Raw genomic sequence first — 21,471 nt, forward strand, 5'->3', positions numbered from 1 at the left:
AAATTTTCGTAATTTCCAACGGAGACTTGCACCTGTAATAAACAAAGGGTTCTTCGTAGTTGTAGAAAACGGTATCCTCGTAATACTAAGTTGGCTCCCAACTTCTTAGTTGGATGTTTCGTTGTGTATAGTGTAAATAGGCAAGTAGAATCAAATTTTTTTTAATCTCAAAAAATGTGTTTTTGAGATTTTATGTTTATTATAAGTAAACTTGGCGGACGTTTCTGCAAGCTGGTGGGTTTTCTCAGCGCACTCTCGTTGACACCTCGTCTTTAATGTTTGTTATATGGCTGAAACATTAAGCCGTAGTTCAGCGGTCTACAGATGTTCTTTACTCAAGTGCCCATTCTTTTCTCATCCAAAGTGTTACGGGCCGCATTGTATCATACATTAACCATTTCAATAATGATTTTTTTCACGAGGAATTGTTTGTAAATCGACGAAGATCTCTGGAGAGTTTGTTACCGCTACTTTTCGTAAATTTAGCTAAAAACATTTTGAACAGAAGTCAATACGTTTTTATTATGAATATTTACCGGACTATTTTTCCTTTCCTTTTTTATTTTTTTTTTATTTCGCAGTTGGTGGATAACGTGCACCATATTATAATTTGCAGCATACAATTTGATACATATATAACGAAATATTCGTAGGACCTACGCTTCAATAAACAAATGACGTAAGAAAATGCGATATATCAACATGGCGGATGAATCCGAGTATTAATATTTTTTTGATTTTTCTAGGACAATTTTTTCCCCTAATATTCCATACATTGTGTAGGCATTGAATTATTTTGTTCCGTAACTAATTTTGTTGCTAGATATATTTTCCACATCTGCTTTTCGTAAAATGTGAGGCTAATATTTATAACTAAATAATTTTTCCTGAAACGTTTCGCCGTGGTCAATTAGGTGCATCCATCCGTCAAACGTCCGCCATTATATTTTTGACTAGGATGCTGCCAACTGACTAGATAGGCCTAAATAATTGAGAACATTTCTCTTTTGAAGGTTTATTAGTTGGGCGATCAAGTAAGCCGTTATCAATTACGATCATTAAACTATTTTTTTCCGCTCTAGTATTTATGTTAATACATCTTCAAGTTACTGTAAGTTATTAATTACACTTTTGTGTCTCTGTATATACTTGAAATCGTTAAAAAGTTAAAAATATAATAAGAAAATAGCAAAATAAATAAACAAACAAAAATATATATTATAATTTCATCCGCTCGTGAGTCGAAAGTTAAAGCTACGCAAAGTTTTGACGGGCGGATAGAATTTTCCGGATCATCTGATTGGCTGCAGGCCACTTGATTCACGGACGGATCATTGCGAGTTGGTTGAGTTTTTGTCAAGAAGTGTATTTCCTGAGATTCCTCAGCTGGATTTTTGGTGCAAACTCATTTTGTAAAAAAAAAAATATATCTCGGGCGGAGCAGGGCCTTAAGGTCGCGAGTCGCGTGCCCCGGCGAGGGTGTAGTCGCGGCTGCGACCGGTGTGGTGACCCACATCGCGCGCGGGCCCGCCGCGTATATAAGCGCTGCTGATGGCCGCACTCCTCACAACGGCCACTGTCCACCTGCAGGCATACCAACCCTCTCGCCATGGCCCTCCAGGTAAGGCGGTGTCGCGGGCTGAGACTGCCAAAATATATATACTTGATAATATTTTTTAACATGGTTAGGTAATGTTAGCAACCGGACGACGCCATCTTGGTCTCAACAGTTTTTAGACCATAACATTTTTTTCTTTCTATATTTGGATTAGTTAAAGAATAATTAATGTGTAATGTAGTGAAATGTCTGAAGTTAATAGTGACAGGTTATTTGTCGTTTGCATTTATTATTGAATATTATTTTAGGAATGACTACAATTGTAATAATACTGTTAGTGTACATACACTTTGTTTCTGACTTTTGAAAATCTCTGCTTTAACGAAGGCAATTTTTTTTTATTTTACGAAAAAAATAAATTGCCACGTATAATCGGTTTAACTTATTAGTGAAGGCTTGTTTCTTTTATCAAGAAGAGTTATATTATGTTTGTGTTAAAAACCGTGGGGGATGGGAGTAATACCAGATTACTTGAATTTGTAGTCGGCCAACTCGAACTATTAACAGTAAATGTTGTATTAAATTTAGTTTAAAGTATTTATGTTAGCTACTGCTAATTTACTAAGTGTATATATATTTTTTTATTGTTGTTGTAGGTAGTTTTAAGGATCAAAATACAGAAAATATAAATTCGAATGTGCTAGTTATAATATACGAAGATGGTTCTGTGTTGTATTATAACGCAACTTGTTTACTCAATTTTACGAGATAGGCTTACGTAATTAGTGCACTAGTTTTCCATGAATCTTGGAGATCGTTCTTCGCCGATTTTTTTTTTTTTTTTTTGGGAGGTGAAATGGTTTTCTTGATCAAACTGTAGCTACTAATGACTTTCGAATGACTTTCAACGGAAAGTAAACGTATTTAAGTGTGTAAACTTTTGTTTAGTTCGCTTTTTAAAATACAACTACTTGTACTGGTCCAGCCTTTTCCGTTCTTGTATCGTGGGTGCCCTACTTAACAGCAGCTTTGTATCGTGTCCACGTGTTTCAACATAATGTGGTAGACTGTAAACCTTTTTCCTTGTACAGTCATCAGTGTGGCATACTTAACAATACTATTTGCCATTAGCAGAAGTAGATACCGAAAGGTGCCTTCTTGGTTCAGACAGTTTACAGGTACTTTACATAAATTTTTACGTGCGATTTTAAAAATTTGCTTTTAAAACGTAGCATATAATTTAATTGAATGCTTGGAGTTAATACCAAATATCTGGCTTAAAATAGTGTACCATGCGAAGTTTTTAGCGTTTTGTATTTAGTAATAGTACTGTCAATATGCAGTTATGTTATGGGATCTTTATCAGAACTCTTAACGTGTGGTTTGTGTTTTAACGAAATAAAATTTCAAATACTAAGCTATAAACAAATTTATTGCTGGAAAATGTTAGAAACCGGTATGAAGTCTTTCGCAACCTATCTGGGGGTTGAAAGCCATCGAAGGGCCTTATGTACAGCGTGCGATTGGAGGACTGTCGTGGTCGTGTGATGGGATCGCTCACCTCCCGACAAAGCGGTTCCGTTCCCGGCGGTCACAAACGCGGATTCAGCGCGCGTGGCAAACGAAGCGGACGTTGTCGTGAGACAGCTGATTTCCACGGGGACTTTACCGTTTAACCACACCCATTAATTTCGTCAATACTACAACTATCCCTCGTCGTCCATACGTCCCCTACACTGTAAAATTGTTTTGTAAATAGAACATAAATATTCGTGTAAAATTGAGACATTTGCAAATTTGTACATTCACACGAAAACAACTGTATAACTACAAAATGATGTTCGCAGTAATACCGGCTTTGGATTCTTACCCGGGAATTTATGCTTTGTGTTGTCCCAGTACCACCGATATTTAAAGTAGTAAGTAAATCGTTCCCTGAATATCTCTCAGTATTAACTTAGCGCATAAAAAGGATGATACAACAAAGAAAATCAACTTGTAAATATTCGATTATCTTTTACATGGCCTTAAAAAAATATATTTGGATGAAAAATAAATTAAAGTATGCTCCAATTTACATAAGAAATACTCAGTATTATCTCGGGAAACGTATTTAATACATGAAAAGTTATAACATCTTTCTTGTAGTATCGCAAACTATTTCTTAGCAACTGGTTTCAAAAGTCTTCTTTTGTAAAAGTACAAAAAAAAAATTCTGCGAATGCTAGCAAAACGTTTCGCTCTAACTTGATTCCTTTAAGATTTCCTTTTTATTACCAGCGTCAATGTGGCTGTAAGAACCGGACCAGCTGTTTGTTGGTTTGTTTATTAGTTTGTAAGTTCTTCGAAGCACATCTTACCCAAGGGTTGTCCTCTAAGAGTATGTTTATCAGTGACTTTGCTACTTAAATACGATAACTCTTCATTCGTAGATTTACTAGTGCGAACATTCGAGTAGGAGTGCGGATAGCGGGTTTAGCACCATGATGGTCCATGCGTGCCAAGCATCTAAAAAGGCCAGTGCAAACAAGGAGCTATTGACCCCTGCCCGATCGTGGCCGAGTAAAGTTTTGGAAAGTCAGTTGCCTTGCTGAAAGAGAACCTCTTAAAAATTACATTGTGATAGTTTTATTTTAATTTTGACCTCTTTCAAAGATTTTGACTCGTTGATTTAAGGATCACTTGGTGGTTTTGACACGTCACAATCGATGTGGATAATCGAAGCTAACCCAATGTTTTACAGATTTTTGCAATGATATTTTGTTTTTACGCAATACTCTTGATATACTTCAAGAATTAAGACAGATTTGTGATGGTGTTTCTCTGAAATGTGCAGCGTTTAAGTATATCTGTTCCGACAGCTGATCGTCCTGTCCGCCCTCGTGGCCGCCGCCAGCGCCGGCTACCTGGGAGCCCCCGCCGTGGTGGCCCCCGGCGCGCCTGTGGGCTACGCCGCCCGCCCCCTGGGCTACGGCGCCCCCGCATACGCTGCCCGCCCCCTGGCCTACGCCGCCGCCCCCGCTGCCATCGACACCGACTACGACCCCAACCCGTCCTACAACTACGCCTACGACATCCAGGACGCTCTGACCGGCGACTCCAAGAACCAGCAGGAGAGCCGTCAAGGAGACGTCGTCCAGGGCAGCTACAGTCTCACCGAGCCTGACGGCACCCGCCGCACCGTCGAGTACACCGCCGACCCCGTCAACGGCTTCAACGCCGTCGTGCACAAGGAGCCCCTGGGTGTCGCCAAGGTCGCCGCCCCCCTGGGCTACGCCGCCCCCGCTCTGGGCTACGCCGCCCCCTCTCTGGGCTACAAGAAGGCCCTCATTGGTTAATTCAATAACCCAACGTACTTCGAACTTCTGACTGATACTCTACACAACTGTATTTATACCACTGCATTTCGCATATTGCGAAGTCATCATATAAATAAATAAAACTTTTCCCTAAATATTCAGCCTTTTTATTGAAAAAAAACCTACGTCTTTTACATTAAGTTTTTTTTCTTCCTTGCTACCAAAGCATGTACTGATCGTAAGTAGAAAAAATCTGCTATTGATAAACTAGTGAATATTTGTAACTTGAAATTTCTTACGAAAAGTTACTGTTTGCGCTTGCGTGTTTTTTCAAGGTAGATTTCAAAGAAATAGTACCTATTGAAGCCGTTACCATTGTGCGACTTCTGGAAAATATTTATGTAGTTTTTCGTTTCATAGTCCCTAGATCCTAACAATTATCGTCAACTCAAAAGTTTATAAATTTATATATATACTAGATAATGCCCGGCATGCGTTGCAATGCCTCAATCAATTTTTTAATTTATAAATAATGTAATTTTTTTAAACGTATACTAAGCATCTCTCTTTATCTCTCTAATTCTCTATATCTCTCTATATATATCTGTATCTCTCTATATATCTTTCTACATATATATCTCTATATATCTTTCTAGCGGACCCAACAGACATTGTCCTGCCCAAATGTACGCTGGACATTTTGTATCTTCTCATTATACATACCCCTCCTCTTGGGCACGCCACTGCCGTTACCAAAAACCTTTCCCATGGGTACGCAGAAGGCAACAACAATGCAAAAGCTCGTTGCCATGGAGGCTAATTATCAACAATGCTTAGTTTTTTTGCTTTTAAAGCGTATTTTTTTAGTTTTTTTCTTAACTCAGAATCGAGATAAAATATCCAATTGTGAATCCAAACCATCCTCGAATCCCCGTGAACTCACACAAAAAATTTCATTAAATCGGTCCAGCCGTCTAGGAGGAGTTCAGTGACATACACACGCACACAAGAAATATATATATATATAAAGATATATTATTTTTAGGAACACGATAACTGCGGTAATTTTTCAAAAATCACTTCCAAACTGATATATAATATATAATCATGGAAAATCTCGGTCGAATTCGTTAATGGGCAAAATCCGACCAAAGGGGTAGAAATGGGAAAGGTTTTTTGAAAAACAGAAATTTTGCTTTATATCTTATGAATATCACATCAGTTTGAACGTATTATAACTCGAATGGTAATACCAAAAACTTTTGTCTGAATACATTTTTAATACTACCAAATTCTGCAAGGGGTGGAAAGAACAAGGGTTTGAGGACAAAAAAATTAATAAATCTCTTAGTAAGCACACTATCGAATCCTTTACAATTATCTGTAAATGGTATAATTTTTATCTAAAATGTTTGTCTAAAACAATTTTTGATGAAATGAACCATTGGTCAAACGGGTTTAAAAAACAGGGATACAATTTAAAAAAAAAAACATAAATTCCGTACCACGTACACTATTAAATTCATTCTAAGTTATTATAGAACCATTAAATTATTATTTACAACTTTGATGTAAAATAATTTTTTATACGACCAACTATTACTGCAAGGAGTGAAAAATTACATGGGTTGAAGGACAAAAAAATTAATAACTACCTTATTAATTGCAAAATTAATCCGTTCAGATTGTTTTTCAATCTTAAAAATATTATCTAAAACTTTTATCTGGAACATTTTTTGAAAGTTGAGCCGCCATTGCTGTAGGGGGTTGAAAAAAAAACCAGGGGTAGAATTGAAAATTTATTCATAATTTGCGTACCATGCACACTATCAAATTCTTTCTAATTTATTGCAAAACTATTAATTATCTACAAATTTGGACTGAAATAAATATTATACGTCTTACCATTACCGCAAGGCGTAAAATAAACGGGTTGTATGACAAAAAAATTCATCTCCGTTAGTAGGCACACTATCAAATCCGTTCAAATTTTTTGCAAACCCTACAAATATTACCTAAAACATTTTTCTGAAACAATTTCTGATACAACCAACCACTGCAAAGGGTGGATAAAAATGGGTTGAAAACAAAATTAAAATTAATAACTCCCTTTCTAAGGCACACCATTAAATCCTTTCAAATTGTTTGTGAATCTTATAATTTTTAATAAAACCTTTTTCTGAAACAATTTTAGATAATACAAACAATTATTGCTAGGGGGTTAAAAATAAACGTGGGGTTGAAATATATGTTATGTACATTAAGTTCTACAAAATGTTCCAGAATTTTATAGAAGTTTCCAAAATATTTCCAGAAGAAATAAATATTTCGAAATATGCATAAGTAGTTTCAAAAGTAAATAAACATTGTAAAGTGGTGTAAAAAAACCTTTTTAATGGTATCCCAAAACCTGATATTTTATTTGACAAAATAAGTTTTAATCTCATCGTGTGTTGATTGCAACATACTGAAATTTTTTTTTTTACTATATTTAGGGTTATTTTGAAGAAAAATAGAAAGCCCACGGTAAAAATTTATCAACTTTAGGAATAACTCTTGACCCGTTGAACTCAATTTGAAACTTTTATCCCCCCTTTTGGCTCCCATATATAAACAACCCTTTGACACATTTTTCTCATTTACCTTGGAAATTATATTAACCCTACATGACTGCATACCAAATTTTATCAATATTCAATAAATTGTTCAGAAGTTATCGTCTGACAAAGTCGCATGAATACATACATACAAAATCCGATAAATTCAAGATTGACTTGGAGACCTCGCGTCGCCCGGTTCAGTTTTACTATAAAAAGGAAAATGTACATAAAATGCATATAAAATGAAACATCTGTATAAATTGTCTCACATTAAAAAATTTAATGGCATGTAAAATAAAAAATCTGACATGTTGAGATAAACAAGCCTTGTATCGTTACTATACTTACTTTTCCGGTTAAAACCACAGACTACTCTGTCATGAGCACAGCAATTTTACTCACGATTACAATATGTCGTATTATGATAGTAACTTGAAAATTTAGGGGCAAGTAAAGCAATCAAGTGTCTTTATAATAACTACAGATTTGTTTAGTTTATTGCCATTAAGTTTTAACACTTAGTAAGTACAACATCCACCCAATGTGGACATTTTAACACCAACAATCATAATATCTGTATTAAATTTTTTAAAGAATTTTAATATTTCAGTATATAATAAATCCCCGGAACATTTTTTAACTCAATGAGTTAGATGCATTGGTATTTCAGGCAGAAAGAAAATGTATGCTTAAATGAAGTACTATAAAATTACCAACCTTACACTAAAGTAAGTTTTACATAATGTAACGTAAAAATGTTTATTATTAAAATTATTTATTTGAAGTAAGAAGAAAAAATAATTACAAGGATATCTCAGTATATATTATAATATATGTAAAAAAATACAAAACTCTAATAAAATTAAATGTTCTTATTAAATAAATAATAATAATTTGAACTGTAATCTAAATGTTTTAATAGTTTTAGAGAAATTAAAGTGGTAGTTGTACGGAAAAGACCTGGGTTAAATTTCACAATTGACCTCCCTGTGTCCTTTCAGCGAAATAATGTTTTTATTTGCCAAAATATTTACTGAAATAATAATCCTGGAATGTTGAAGTAGATTTTTTTTACATCAATTGGCCTAGCTTGAATGAGCGAGAAACTTATTAATTTCTCACTACGTTCGAGCTGTCAAGAAAATATATACTGATAAATAGTTGAACAGACATCATCAGTATACAACCACTCACTGCTTGATACACAATAAATTCAAATATTTTATGAACAAACGCAAAAAAATTCTTAATGTTTGTTTGAGATTTATTTATAGCAGTAACTAAAAACGCTACAAAAATAAAAAAAAAGTTTTTTTTTTTTTTTTTTTTTTGCAAAACTCCGTTCCCCCGGAGAAACCCCCGGAATGGCCACCGCATGGGGAGCCCAAGAAAAGAAACGGGCTCCCCATTTGGAAGCCACCTGGAAGGTTTTTTTCTGTTCCACCCACCGTTTCTTTGGTAGCCTGACTTGTTACAAGGGATTGTATTCCTACCAGAGAAAATGCCACCATTTTGTCTGGGCAATCCGCCTTGGAGGAGCCGGGGCGCGAACCCGGGTCCTACAAGTCACAAGGCAGGCGCTCTACCCCAGAACCAGAGTGGTAGAGCGGATACTTGCAGTCTTCTTAACACTGACATGATGTTATTCCACGAGTTTGCTGTAGTTTCGTGTGTCACTAACACGTGCAGTACTTGCAGTAACACCTAAACTCGGTAACGTACAAATTTATGTGTTCTTATGTTGTTCGTTGAGTATGAATTATGTAATTTCATAACAGTAAAATATAATTTGTATAACTAGTCTGACAATTTTTTAGTTGTTTACCTGCAAACAAACTTACAATCCCTCTGTACAATAATTATATAGACTAGTAAAAAAAAATTGGTTTTCTGTAAAGTCGGTTTACGGACGACAGGTTAACGTGACAACGTCATAACAAAACATTAATGAAGTGATTGCATACTTTTATGAATAAAATTATATCATTTTATTGAATTATCACTATTTTGTATGGATACAAAGAAGGAGTGAAATGAAATCTACAATTTAATTGATAAATTTACTTTTATTTGCACTCATTAATTCAAATATGTTTATTACTTCAACGAAGAGATTATGTTAACTATATATTTTATACATGTTTGCTATTTAACTTCAAGATCGTCGAGAATGTTTTACGCTTTTTCGCAATTACACATTTAACGACGAAGTTTGTTCGTCGTGAAATTAAACGTAGAATTTAATAAAAATGCCCTTGCAGTTAACAAAATAAGTATTAGTAAGTTTAAGAAAGAATTTCGGCTTTAATCTCCAACCCAGACGCTCGTGGTGCGCTGGGGCCGAGATTAAAATTCTTCGATAATATTTTACGTTTTTATGTCTTCCAGTGCACAAAATGATATGCAATTGTGGCCCCGGGCACGAAATTTTATTTATAATTCATTAATAATAATAACGCCCCTCGCGATAAACAAAGGAACGAGTGCCTGGTTGCCGCGGAAGAATATAGATAGCGCGATTCGTTCGGTTTGTGTCCGTCACCGTAGATGGCAGCACCGTACGGGAATAATATTATTTTGTTTTTATAACAAATACGCATCCCAAATACACCAAACTTATTTATAATTTGTTACAATATTTTTTTAAAACATTGTGCAAAAGATCCCGGGTTTAATTTGAATTATTATGTGTAACTGTAAAACACCATTGTTCGTACAAAAACGTATTTGAAAATTCAACATTACTTTTAAATAACCGTACCGATTGTGCTGAAAATCGGTGGACGATCGTTAAATTACATAATATTAATAATTAAAACGACGAAAACATGATTGAAAAGTCAAATCGATGGTTGTTCCAATCGAGTGGAAGAGAGATGCGGCGCAAGCGTACAATGAGCGTAACGGGACACATCGTAGTGGGACAGTCTGCGTTATGGGACACTTTTTCGTGCGTGCAGCCGGCGTTCATCGATTTATTAGACGTTGTCACGTCAAAAAGAACATATCAGTTCAGTTCAGATATACTACGTCACCACTGACAACGGTCAGTAACCTGCGGTATAGGCAACACTCTCCCAAGTGTGTTGTGCGTGTTATCTACATCACAGAAAGCAGGCGTACCCGCCAAAGTTCGTCTTCTGGGGGCGAAGAATTTAAGACAAACATTTTGCAAGACCGCACAGAAGCCACACCAGAGTGTCCACACAAATCTGTAAAAAAAAATCCCTGATTTATTGCTGACTTTCCCTTACCAATATTTCAGTGACAATTTATGTTTAAGAATTTACCTACGTTGAAATTTTCTGAAATAAATTAAGAGAATCCAACCTCCACCATCCCCATGGATGGCCTATCTCACTCTGAATTTTATTTATTTCAAAGAACCTTGAGTATGCCAAATCATAGTACGAGGGATATTCGTAAAATAAGCTCCGTTTGGTCATTAAAAAAAATTAACTCGTGAGGAAAAGTTTTTATTGGCAGTTTTAGTGTACTACAGACATACTTCACATTTTATACTCGCTTCTAGCATATATGAAATGAGAATGATTGCTGGAGATGACCTTTATAAGCAGTTAAATATGAAGTATATTGTTTATTTTATTACGTTGGCATCAATTTGGAGACCCCAGTATTTTCACACGGCCAACTGTATGTGGTTTTGTCCGATCAAGAGTTGCAAATCAAGTGAAGGTGTATATTGAATTGAATCACAGAAAAACGATTATTGAATGACGAGAGACGATTAACACCCAACGTAGTTTTTCAAGAGGTTCTTCTTTAAAAAGAATTTTTCGTTAAATATGATATATATAATAAATAATTTTCATTTGATAATACTAAAATTAATTGAATTTTTAATAAATATTTTAATATATTAAATTAAAGTGTTATATTAATCATGTCACCTTAGGCGTCTTACACCTAACTAGCTACTGGATATACGTTGACACAATGTTTGCCGAATTACAACCTAAGAGTTTTGTATTTTGCTGTGAACATGCACTCGTAAAGAAGGGTGCGTGTTTTTTTTTTTTTTTTTTTTTTTTTTTGCTGTTTTTAACGAGTTCTTGAAGTGTTTGTTGATACTCCAAGATGAGCTGTTTCTTGTGGATTCATAGTCTAAGTAGGTGAAGTCAGTAGTTTCCCAGTGTGTTAGGAATATTTCCGTGAAATGACGGAAGATCCCTGGATATTTTGTAACCAGTGTTGTTCGTGAATTCTGCATGGCCCTTATGTTCTATAAGTAGCTTGCGACGCGAGCAAATGCAAGAAGGCCTGTTGGAAACGTCAGGGTGGTGCGAGGAAAAGACGCAAGTGTTTCGTACAGAGATTTTGCACGATTAATTTAGCGTCACGAGACATAAGACAGTTTGACATTGCGCGTAGTTACGTCCAACTTTTCTTCAACATTTTTTGTGAAACTTTTTAAAAATTAATTGGCTCTTTCTTGTTGTATTTAGCATGATAATTACGTTACGTATCAGTATTAACGTTAACGCTTACGTCAAAGTTGTAAGACTTTAATTGCCATGAGCTTGGAGCATGGGTTAGTGCAAATGGAGTTTGATTATCCAATCTTGAATGTTTTATATAAATTGGGTCATTCGGAGGTGCACCCCGGTTGAAAGCATAGATTACATCGTGTGATCACCCAGGCCATAATTATCATTTTGGATATTGTAATATCATTGTGTTTCAATTTTCGTAAAGAGAACAGTGAACAACATTTTAAGCCCTTTATTGTGTTTGTTCTCAAGTCAGAGTAAGATGATTATATGCTTAATTCAGGGTAACTCGAGCTTGTCTCTGACTATAAATTTTGTGTCCATCGACCGCATAAAAGCATCAAGTCTGCGACACTCTGCTAGTCAAGAGTCGCAGCCGCGTGGTCCCGTCTAATATTAAATACTCTTTGAGCACTGCTCGTTATAATTATGTCCTTGGGTGGAGTAAACGGAACATTCGACAGATTGTGGAGCACTGAATGAGGTCTTTGTGGGCCTTGAAGTGGGTGACTTATTTGTATAGGAGGACAATACAATTAATTGGCATGGAAGGTGTTGGGAAAATTAGCAGCACCTGTGCGGAGGAGCCCTTACGTTTACGCCTGGCGGCAGACAGTTTGGCTCGGGCAATTTTTTTTTTTTGCAATGAGGGCGAATTAATTAAGGGTTTGCTTTCGCGTTGCTCGGGGCCAGCACGTGAGGTCTGGCCAGGAAGTAGAGCGGGGACAGGTTTGGACCGAATGCAAAGAGGAACAGTGGAAAATGTTATGCCCTCGCAAAAATAAATAGAGAGAGGAGTCGATCAGAGAGCATGTTTATAGTTTTCAAGAGAAGTGGGAAAAAAATTTGAGCTTTGTGCACGATGTATTAGATCATGCGTATGCGTTAAATGTAGACATGCACGAGGATGAGGGCATTAATTTTTTTTATAGAAAATTTGCAACCCGAAGTCAGGCGTGAGTCTAGTTTTGTGTGTGTGGGGGGAAGGGGGGATAAACCAGGAATCTACCTATGTGACATTAGTGAATGGGCTGCATGCGTGGACAGTATTTGTTTTATTTCTCAGTCGTGTAATGAAAGGAGTGTAAGAGGTCAAGAATTGGGGCATCGTAAAAGCGCCAAGGATACAGGGGATCTTATATAGTTGCAGTCATCTAGTAATGAGGGACAAAATCGTGCGGAAAGGATTAGGGGTAAAATGAAGCAACGTAACCGTAATTTTCGCGAGAACGGAGATAAATGGGGGAGGAAATTCGATATCTTGGACAAAGGTCTCTTGCGCGGCAGGAAATTTATGATGAAGGTAGCATGTGGCTCAAGCAAAACACGAGCGGATATGTTTCTAAGGAAAACGTAAGGGGGAAAGTAGGTTGTTATTTCTGTGTAGAGGGTAACCACTAGGTGGTCAGCTGTCCCAAAAGGTGGGGTAATAACATGGGTGGGAATGTGCAGTGTGGTTTTTGTGGGAAAAGGGGTCACCGAGCGTACAGGTGTCATTTTAAAAAGGAGTTAAACAACTTGTGCTTTAGAAATAAACAACGCCTAGCGGAGATAAAAAGTGCTACAAATTTATATGTGGGGGGTTAAGCTGTATGATCAACACATATCTGCTTTAATGCATACCGGAGCTAGTAGTTCATCGTGCAACGAGAATTTTTTAGTGGTTAAGTCTAGTTTAGATTTGAACTTAAAATAAAACTGAGTGCTAAATCAATCTTGGATGTGAATTTAGCCGATGGTAAAACGTGTAGAGTAACGCTTGGCGTGGTGCTTCATTTTAAAATCGCTAATTACTCTTGCAGTAGTTGCTTTTAGGTCATGCCAAATTTGATGGAAAAAATTATACTGGGCTGAGACTTTATAAGAGACACACAGGCCATTGTGGATTGCAAGAACCAACACCTTAGTTTTGCTTTTGATAAGAATGAAAGAGAGGAGTTGTGTAAACCTAAATTGAAGGCCAGAGTGGTGTTCGAGGGTACCAACACAAAACGACGAAAGTACCGTAACTTTGTGCCTTACCAATGTTCACCACCCAAAATGCAGATGTTCCGGCAGCTTATTTACAATATAGAAAAACAAGACACCAACGAAGCCGCTAATTCAGCTTATGCCTCTCCTTTTTTTTTCTGGATCGTAAGAAAACTCCAGGGAAATTTCGGCTCGTTCTGATTATAGAATTCTTAACGACTGCATTAAACTATACGGTTTTCCTTTGCCCAGTATTGGTTAGGCACGAAAGTTATGGTACGATCCGTCACACAAACATGGTGCGCAAAACACAGAAGCTATGGCACGCGTACCAAAAAAGAGTCTCTAATCACTTCCTGCTAAAACTCTTATTCGTGGACACAGCCGTGTGTTCTACGTGAATACATGTACGTAACAGGTAATATTTTCTATACAAAATATAAAATATGCTATTTTATGTATGTTATAATCATGTTTTTCTTTTAATTTTAGCACCATATATATTCGCTGTATTTTACACTAATGTTTTATATGTGCAATGGATAGATTTTTACGAGAGCTGACGATTGGAACCCAAACGAACGTCGTAGCTTCTCCGAGTCGAAAGTTAAACTAAATGGAAATCTCGAAACGCAACAAAATGACCTCAAAATGGCGGCGCATCCCCTTCCATCGCGCGCGATGCGTCACAGTCCTCACTTAGCTTAACGAATTATTTGATCCTTTAGCTATCCAGTGGTGTAATTAAATTTTGGGTTGGAGATGATAGATATGTAGCTGCAACATCAAACTGTATCCCCCCGATTTTGTTATCATACGTTCTTTGACGTATTCGCGTGAAACGTGAGCTTGGGACGCAGGGCGTCTCGCTCGCTGCAGACCGGCGGTGACGCGGCGCGCCGTACCCGGGGCCTCGGTGGAGCAACGGACCACAGGTGCACTGGGCGTCAGCCGTCGCGAAAGGTCCCGGCCGGCCTACATCTGGGGGGTTGTCGCGGTATATAAGAGCCCCGCCCGGCCACTGTCGGCGTACTCAAGTCTCCTGCATCCAGCCGAAGACATGGCCTTCAAGGTAGGGTATCTCCTCTCGCCTTCGCGGCGTCAAGACTTCCTGTAGATGGTCGTCCCACGTCGTGATCTAACGTTGGTCATTCCTTTATTTTTTGCGTTTCGCCGAACTTTTGAATGTTTAACGCGCTCTCTTCTCACTAACCAAGATTTTGTTAGCGGTGTCTGATTACTGATGACATTGCAGAACCTTTTCACCTGCCTAAACATGTTTCGTTTTTAATACGTATTTTTGGGCACTTGGAAATATGGCACACAGTATCGTAAATAGTAAAGAGACGTGCAGTTAGTATTATTTTTAATATTTCGTTATCATAAAATAGGGTCAACAATTAAAGTTTCATAAAGGCGCGTTATCTACGCGAAGACTGCTCACCAGTTCAGTCTAGCGCGTAGAGGCGAAGATGCGTTTGATGCGCGAGCCAGTGTCGCCCTTAGCGCCCCGCGCTTTTAGAGCTCGTGCGCTTGGGCAGGTGGTCCCCTTACTGTTAGTATGCTAGGCATTTTTTATTCTGAGTTGATATTTTTAATTAGGAAGCGTTGTTTATTAGGTTCTCCGCTTAAATGTACACTTGTATTATACCTACTTAATATCGGCTGTCTTTTTTTGTGTAAACTTCCGCCTAGCGATTTTTATGCGTGCGTCGAACTAACGTGTAGTGGCACATGTGGATTGTAAATTATCAGTTGTCCATTGTCTCTAAGTTCTGTCCGTAGCAGCACGTCTTCCGACTTATTTAAATTAAACAAAAAAAAATTCCTTGGTTTTTACCTCTTGTGGAAATTTTTATTTCATAGCTAGTTCAATTAAGATTTTCGTCACTTTTTAATAAGCGCCACGTTCCCATACGGAACCACATTGCCGTAAAGATACTCTTTGTGTCCGTCCGACATATGATTCGACATAGAAAACTGGTTACGAAAAATATGTTATAAATATTCTGCGATTATAATTATATTTATATTTATTTGGTGGTCTGAAACTAATAATCGTGTATGATGTTATTGTTTACCTCTTTTATTTCTTTGATGGTAACTTTAATAACTTCATATAAATAGAGTTTTAAATATGTTATGCATAAGTATTCCCTTAAGTGGACCACGGCTGTTTTTAATTAAGTGTAACGGCGAGAGAATTCATCTTGGTTGCCTTTAACTTGACAGTTTTTCATGTGGCCTCCAATGGGAAATGGTGGTAGCCTGGAAAGCAAAAATTTATTTCCGATGTAAAAATAATATATTCGATATATTTAACAACAAGTACTAATAATACTTACATCGGAAATCGTATGCCATTTTTTTTTAAAAAGGAAGTAAGTTTTTGGGTGTTGTTCTGGAACCCTCGTTGTACGAGTCCATCCTGCACTTGTTCGGTTGGTCATACATCAAGTCAGTGCTGGCATCACAATAGCGAAATTATCTTTTTGTATTTTCTTGTGGTTCCACAGCTTTTAGTGTTCAGCGCGTGGCAACCTTAACGGCGAGCGCCTGACGGGAGACCTAAGATGCACATAAAGTTCTGTTATTCCCTATTACACCCGAACAATTCACCTTCGGCCAACTTCGGGATTTATTTTATTTTTGCGCAGGAAAAATGAATTCAATTATTAAAAGTGGTCGGTTATGTTAGCTACATTAAAACACTTTAAAACACTATGGGCGGTTAGCTAGGTTAGTATAGCTACATTTAAAAAAACAGAAATATATATATAAAACCGAGGTTGGCCGAAGGTGAATTGTTCGGGTGTAATCGGGAATGGCAGAACTTTATGTGCATCTTAGGTCTCCCGCGCCTGACCGGGCGTCTCTGTCGTTCTTACGGGCTCGCGTGCTTTCAGGGTGTGGCAGTGATCCCCAGAGCAACTGAGTTCCACGCGTGTTTCAAGCTTCGATCTCTATAGTCATACAATGCCTGTTGAACCTTACCTACATAAAATAATATATGTATTTTTATAATTATTTGGAGGATATAGATATTTAAAAAAAATCTTTAGCAAGGAATGACTTGGAAGAGGATAATTGAACTGCTATTTAGTGGATATGAAACCATTAAAATAAGCTGTTTTATCACAATGATAAATCCTGCTAATAGAATCCTTTGCATGCTTGAGCCTCAGCCAACTGTTTCTTACGAGCCGTAAATATCCCACAGCTGATGACCCTGCTAGTTCACATCGCGTTTATTTAATATGATGCCTGTACTGCGAAAGTCCCTTTGCACGCCCATAGAACAATAATGTGTCAGTCGTGGTTGCTAACATTTACTAAACGTATTTCCACCTTTAATTGACCGCGATGAATGTCGTTCTTCGGTTGACTGTTGTTTCCCGATGATTATGAGTTCTCCAAGGCGTGTCAAGTTAAATTATCGTCCAATCATTCAAGAGAAAGTTCTCTCCCTCTCTCGGACTGTTCAAAGTTCAGTGGGGCACATTAGCATAATGCGATACTAATTCAACGGGTGTTAAGTACGTGGTTTTCGTTCCACGTTACCTTGGAATTAACTCGTGTCAAATTGTTCTTTCTAGGTTTCATCTCTGTTGCATAGTTAAGTACAGGCTATGTCTGTAACGGACTGTCAGACGCTGACATTGCTAGTATGCCTCTAGGAGACGATATATCAGTGATAACATCTGCACATTATCCCTGTTATAAAATGTGCTCTCGTTTGTACAATTTGGTTGCTATGTAATATTTACAAACGGGTTATTTAAATGTTTGTAGAACAATAGTTTTGTGCTTATAACCGCTCAAGAGAGATATTTTAGTTTGATATTGTACTCGTATCAAAAGTTTCCAATTTTGGCAAAAACAACGTTTATAGTGTTAGTGTTTTTGGCTGTAAGATTTGTAACAGTTCTGACCACTTCATTTCTAGTCAAGGACTAGTTGGACGTGTTTTGGATGTCTCGGGCTCAAGTAGAAGTAAAGCTTTGCAATGCACAAGTTTTTATAGAGTGCTTCCTACCATTTTGGCTCAGTTGTTAGAGGTTAAAGCTGGTGAGCTATAGGTTTCAGGTTAGAGTCCCAGCTGAATTTAGGATCTTCAACTTGTAGAAATATTTCTTTCTTGGTTTCAAGACTAGATTTAGTATTCTTCCTTAAACTCTGTATTGCAGAAGGAAATGGCAGGATATAGTGTATTCATCTCGTCTGTTATGGCCTAATCACCCATTAACGATTGGGTTATAATCACCACAGTGTTGCAGTTTCCTTGAAGGCATACGCCAATGTGGCGTGTGTTATTTTTAATATTGGAGGTCACACACGACGACTGAACAAGATGGTGCGATCTAAATCTCTGACCTGAACTTATTAAGAGTAACTTGTCGCAGACGTGGATGGCTGTGTTGGTCTGTGTGTCTCACTGAGCTCGCGCTTGCAGCTGATCGTCCTGTCCGCCCTCGTGGCCGCCGCCAGCGCCGGCTACCTGGGAGCCCCCGCCGTGGTGGCCCCCGGCGCGCCTGTGGGCTACGCCGCCCGCCCCCTGGGCTACGCCGCCCCCGCCGCCGCCATCGACACCGACTACGACCCCAACCCGTCCTACAACTACGCCTACGACATCCAGGACGCTCTGACCGGCGACTCCAAGAACCAGCAGGAGAGCCGTCAAGGAGACGTCGTCCAGGGCAGCTACAGCCTCACCGAGCCTGACGGCACCCGCCGCACCGTCGAGTACACCGCCGACCCCGTCAACGGCTTCAACGCCGTCGTGCACAAGGAGCCCCTGGGTGTCGCCAAGGTCGCCGCCCCCGCTCTGGGCTACGCCGCCGGCCATCTGGGCTACGCCGCCCCCGCTCTGGGCTACGGCGCCCCCGCCCTGGGCTACGCCGCCCCCCACGCCAAGATCATCGGCTAAGCCGCCGCCACACTATCACAAAAACCTGCATCACCCATGATCCATTGTACAGTTTGCTCAGTTCATTCGTTCAATAATAATAATTTATACAAAAAAAAACTTTGTATTTTATTTTCACTGTTTTTTTGTGTGTATCTTTTGTGACTTACCTCTTCAATAATCTTGTCTACGACGCTTACTGGTAAGCTTAAAAACCCAGGTCAAATTTTTTCCACATTTAGAAGAGCTCATTGAGGTATTTGCAATTAATTTAAATATAATTTTATTAGTGTGAGATGAGGTTAGTTTCTTATTGTTCAGTACTTTTATATCAAACTTTAAATCATTTAATACTGTAATGATTACTACTTGATCGAATCGTGTAGGTAAAAGAATGTTTTTAATATATATTGCTTGATTATTTAATCATGGTTGGTGAAATTATTTTATATTTATTGAATTTTTTCATTTAATTATATGTATGTATCACATTTTTAGGACTACGATAACTGCTGTAATTTTTAACAGATTACTTCCAAACTGATGCATAAAATATAATCATGGAAAATCTCGGTCGAATTCATTAATGGGCAAAGCTGTCGAAAGGGGAGGGTTTTTTGATAAACAAAAAAAAATCGCTTTTACTCCCGTAATATATCACATCCATTTGAACGTATTTACTAGATGGGGTAGTATCAAAAATGTGTGTCTAAGTACATTTTTGATACGACCAAAATAACTGCAAGGGTTGGAAAAAAAACAAGGTTTGAGGGACAAAAAAATTAACTTCCTCTGTAGGCACACTTTGGAATCCGTTCAAATTATTTGTAAATGGCATAATCTTTATCTAAAATATTATTTTTTCTAATTTTTTTTTTTTGATGAAACGAACCATTGCAAAAACGAGATTCAACACACAGAGGTAATATTTGAGAAAAAAATTATAAATTCCGTTCCATGTACACTATTAAATTTATTCTGAATTATTCTAAAACCATAAATCATCTACAACTTACGTCTGCAATAATTTTTTATACCACAAACTATTACTGCAGGGGATGGCAATAACAGAGATTGAAGGACAAAACTATTAATTAATAACTCCCTTAGTAATTACAATATTAAATCCGTTAAAATTGTTCGTAAACTTATATTATCTAAAACTCTTATCTGAAAAATTTTTGATACAAATATACATTGTTGCAAAGAGTGGATAGAGAGTGGTTAAAATATAAATAATTTCATAACTTCTTTAGTAATCGCACCATCAAATCCGTTCAAACTGTTGTAAATATTATAATTTTTATATCAAACTTTTATCTAAAACAATTTTAGATAAATTAAACAGTGATTGTAAGGGGAAAGAAAAACCTGGGATTAAAATAAGAAAATAAATAAAACTTCACTACCATTTACACTATAAAATACGTTATTACGTATGTTTAAATTTTTTAAATGTTGTCTAAAACGTGTGTTAAAATAAATTGTTATATAAACAACCATTACTGCAAGGGGTTGAAGTAACAAGGTTTGAAAGTATACTATAAAATCCGTTATAATTTGTTGTATGAATCCTAAACTTTATCTAAAACTTTGTCTCAAACAATTTTTGATTAAACAAATCATTGCTTTAAAAAAAGGGGTTGAAATTTAAAAAAAAATCAAAACTTTCTTAGTGTCATATTCATTCGAATTTTTTTCAAACCATCATATTATCTTAAAAATTGTTGCAAAGAAAATTTTTATAGGACCACATTATTAGTGCGATAATGAAAATAGTTTTTGAAGGTGTTGGCATAATATGTAATTCTTTCTAAGCTATTCAATGTTGGATGCATTAAGTTAAAAACAATCGCAATATTTTCGCTGCATGGAAAATGAAAAAAAAAAATTAATCTATCATTTTGTATTATTGAAGAACATAAATATGTTAGTGTACAACAAGTTCTTAAAATGTTCCAAAATGTTATTGAAGTTTCCAAAATATTTCCAGAAGAATTAGTTGCTTCGAAATATACCTACGTATCTAGGCTGTGCCGAAAGGAATTTTTTTTCATTTGCAAAGCAATTTTTTTTTTTGCTGACAACTACTTGCTACTAAACGTACACATCGTCTTCCAACCAGCGATCAGTTGTTTGTTTAGTGTTGTTGGTAATACTTGGCTGTGAGCTAAACGTGGCGGGCAGACAGGTACATTACATTTTCTCATAACCAATACTGAGAAACGCCGAAAGGCGATGCCTCGAAGCAAATAAGCCTGACGTGATTGTTTGAATATCTTTTACTTTCAAACTGGCACCTAAACACGCGTTTATTGCATTTTTTTAGAAAAAAAAATGAATTAAATGTAATTTAATGAACAGTAGTTACAGCCACCGCGAAAATTGTTTCCTTCGGAACAATTCATGAAAAGAAATGTAGTCTGCTGTAATGTAATTATAAATTAAAAACTCCTTATAACTTAAGTATTCATCATATTAAACACTTAAAATACTTAATTCGGTACCAACTTTAATACTTTTCTCTATAAAGGGCAAATCTAATGAGCTATCAGCATTTAAATGGCTACAATAATTATTAAAAATTTGGTCATCTAATTTGGCTCTAAACATATTCATTTTCAAA

The 21,471-nt window shown here is 37.0% G+C and overlaps 2 protein-coding genes across 4 annotated transcripts in view; both read left to right on the forward strand.

Moving 5' to 3' along the window:
• LOC134537554 (neurobeachin-like protein 1) overlaps positions 1–21,471 on the forward strand; it is a 611,081-nt gene that overhangs the window by 430,189 nt on the left and 159,421 nt on the right. The window lies entirely within an intron of this gene.
• LOC134537563 (larval cuticle protein A3A-like) lies at positions 14,975–18,965 on the forward strand. Its single transcript, XM_063378128.1, has 2 exons — positions 14,975–15,011; positions 18,393–18,965. The coding sequence occupies exons 1-2, from the start codon at positions 15,000–15,002 to the stop codon at positions 18,864–18,866; spliced, it is 486 nt and encodes a 161-aa protein (XP_063234198.1). The 5' UTR covers positions 14,975–14,999; the 3' UTR covers positions 18,867–18,965.

The sequence above is a fragment of the Bacillus rossius genome, chromosome 12, assembly GCF_032445375.1.
Source record: "Bacillus rossius redtenbacheri isolate Brsri chromosome 12, Brsri_v3, whole genome shotgun sequence".
NCBI classification, from domain to species: domain Eukaryota; kingdom Metazoa; phylum Arthropoda; class Insecta; order Phasmatodea; family Bacillidae; genus Bacillus; species Bacillus rossius.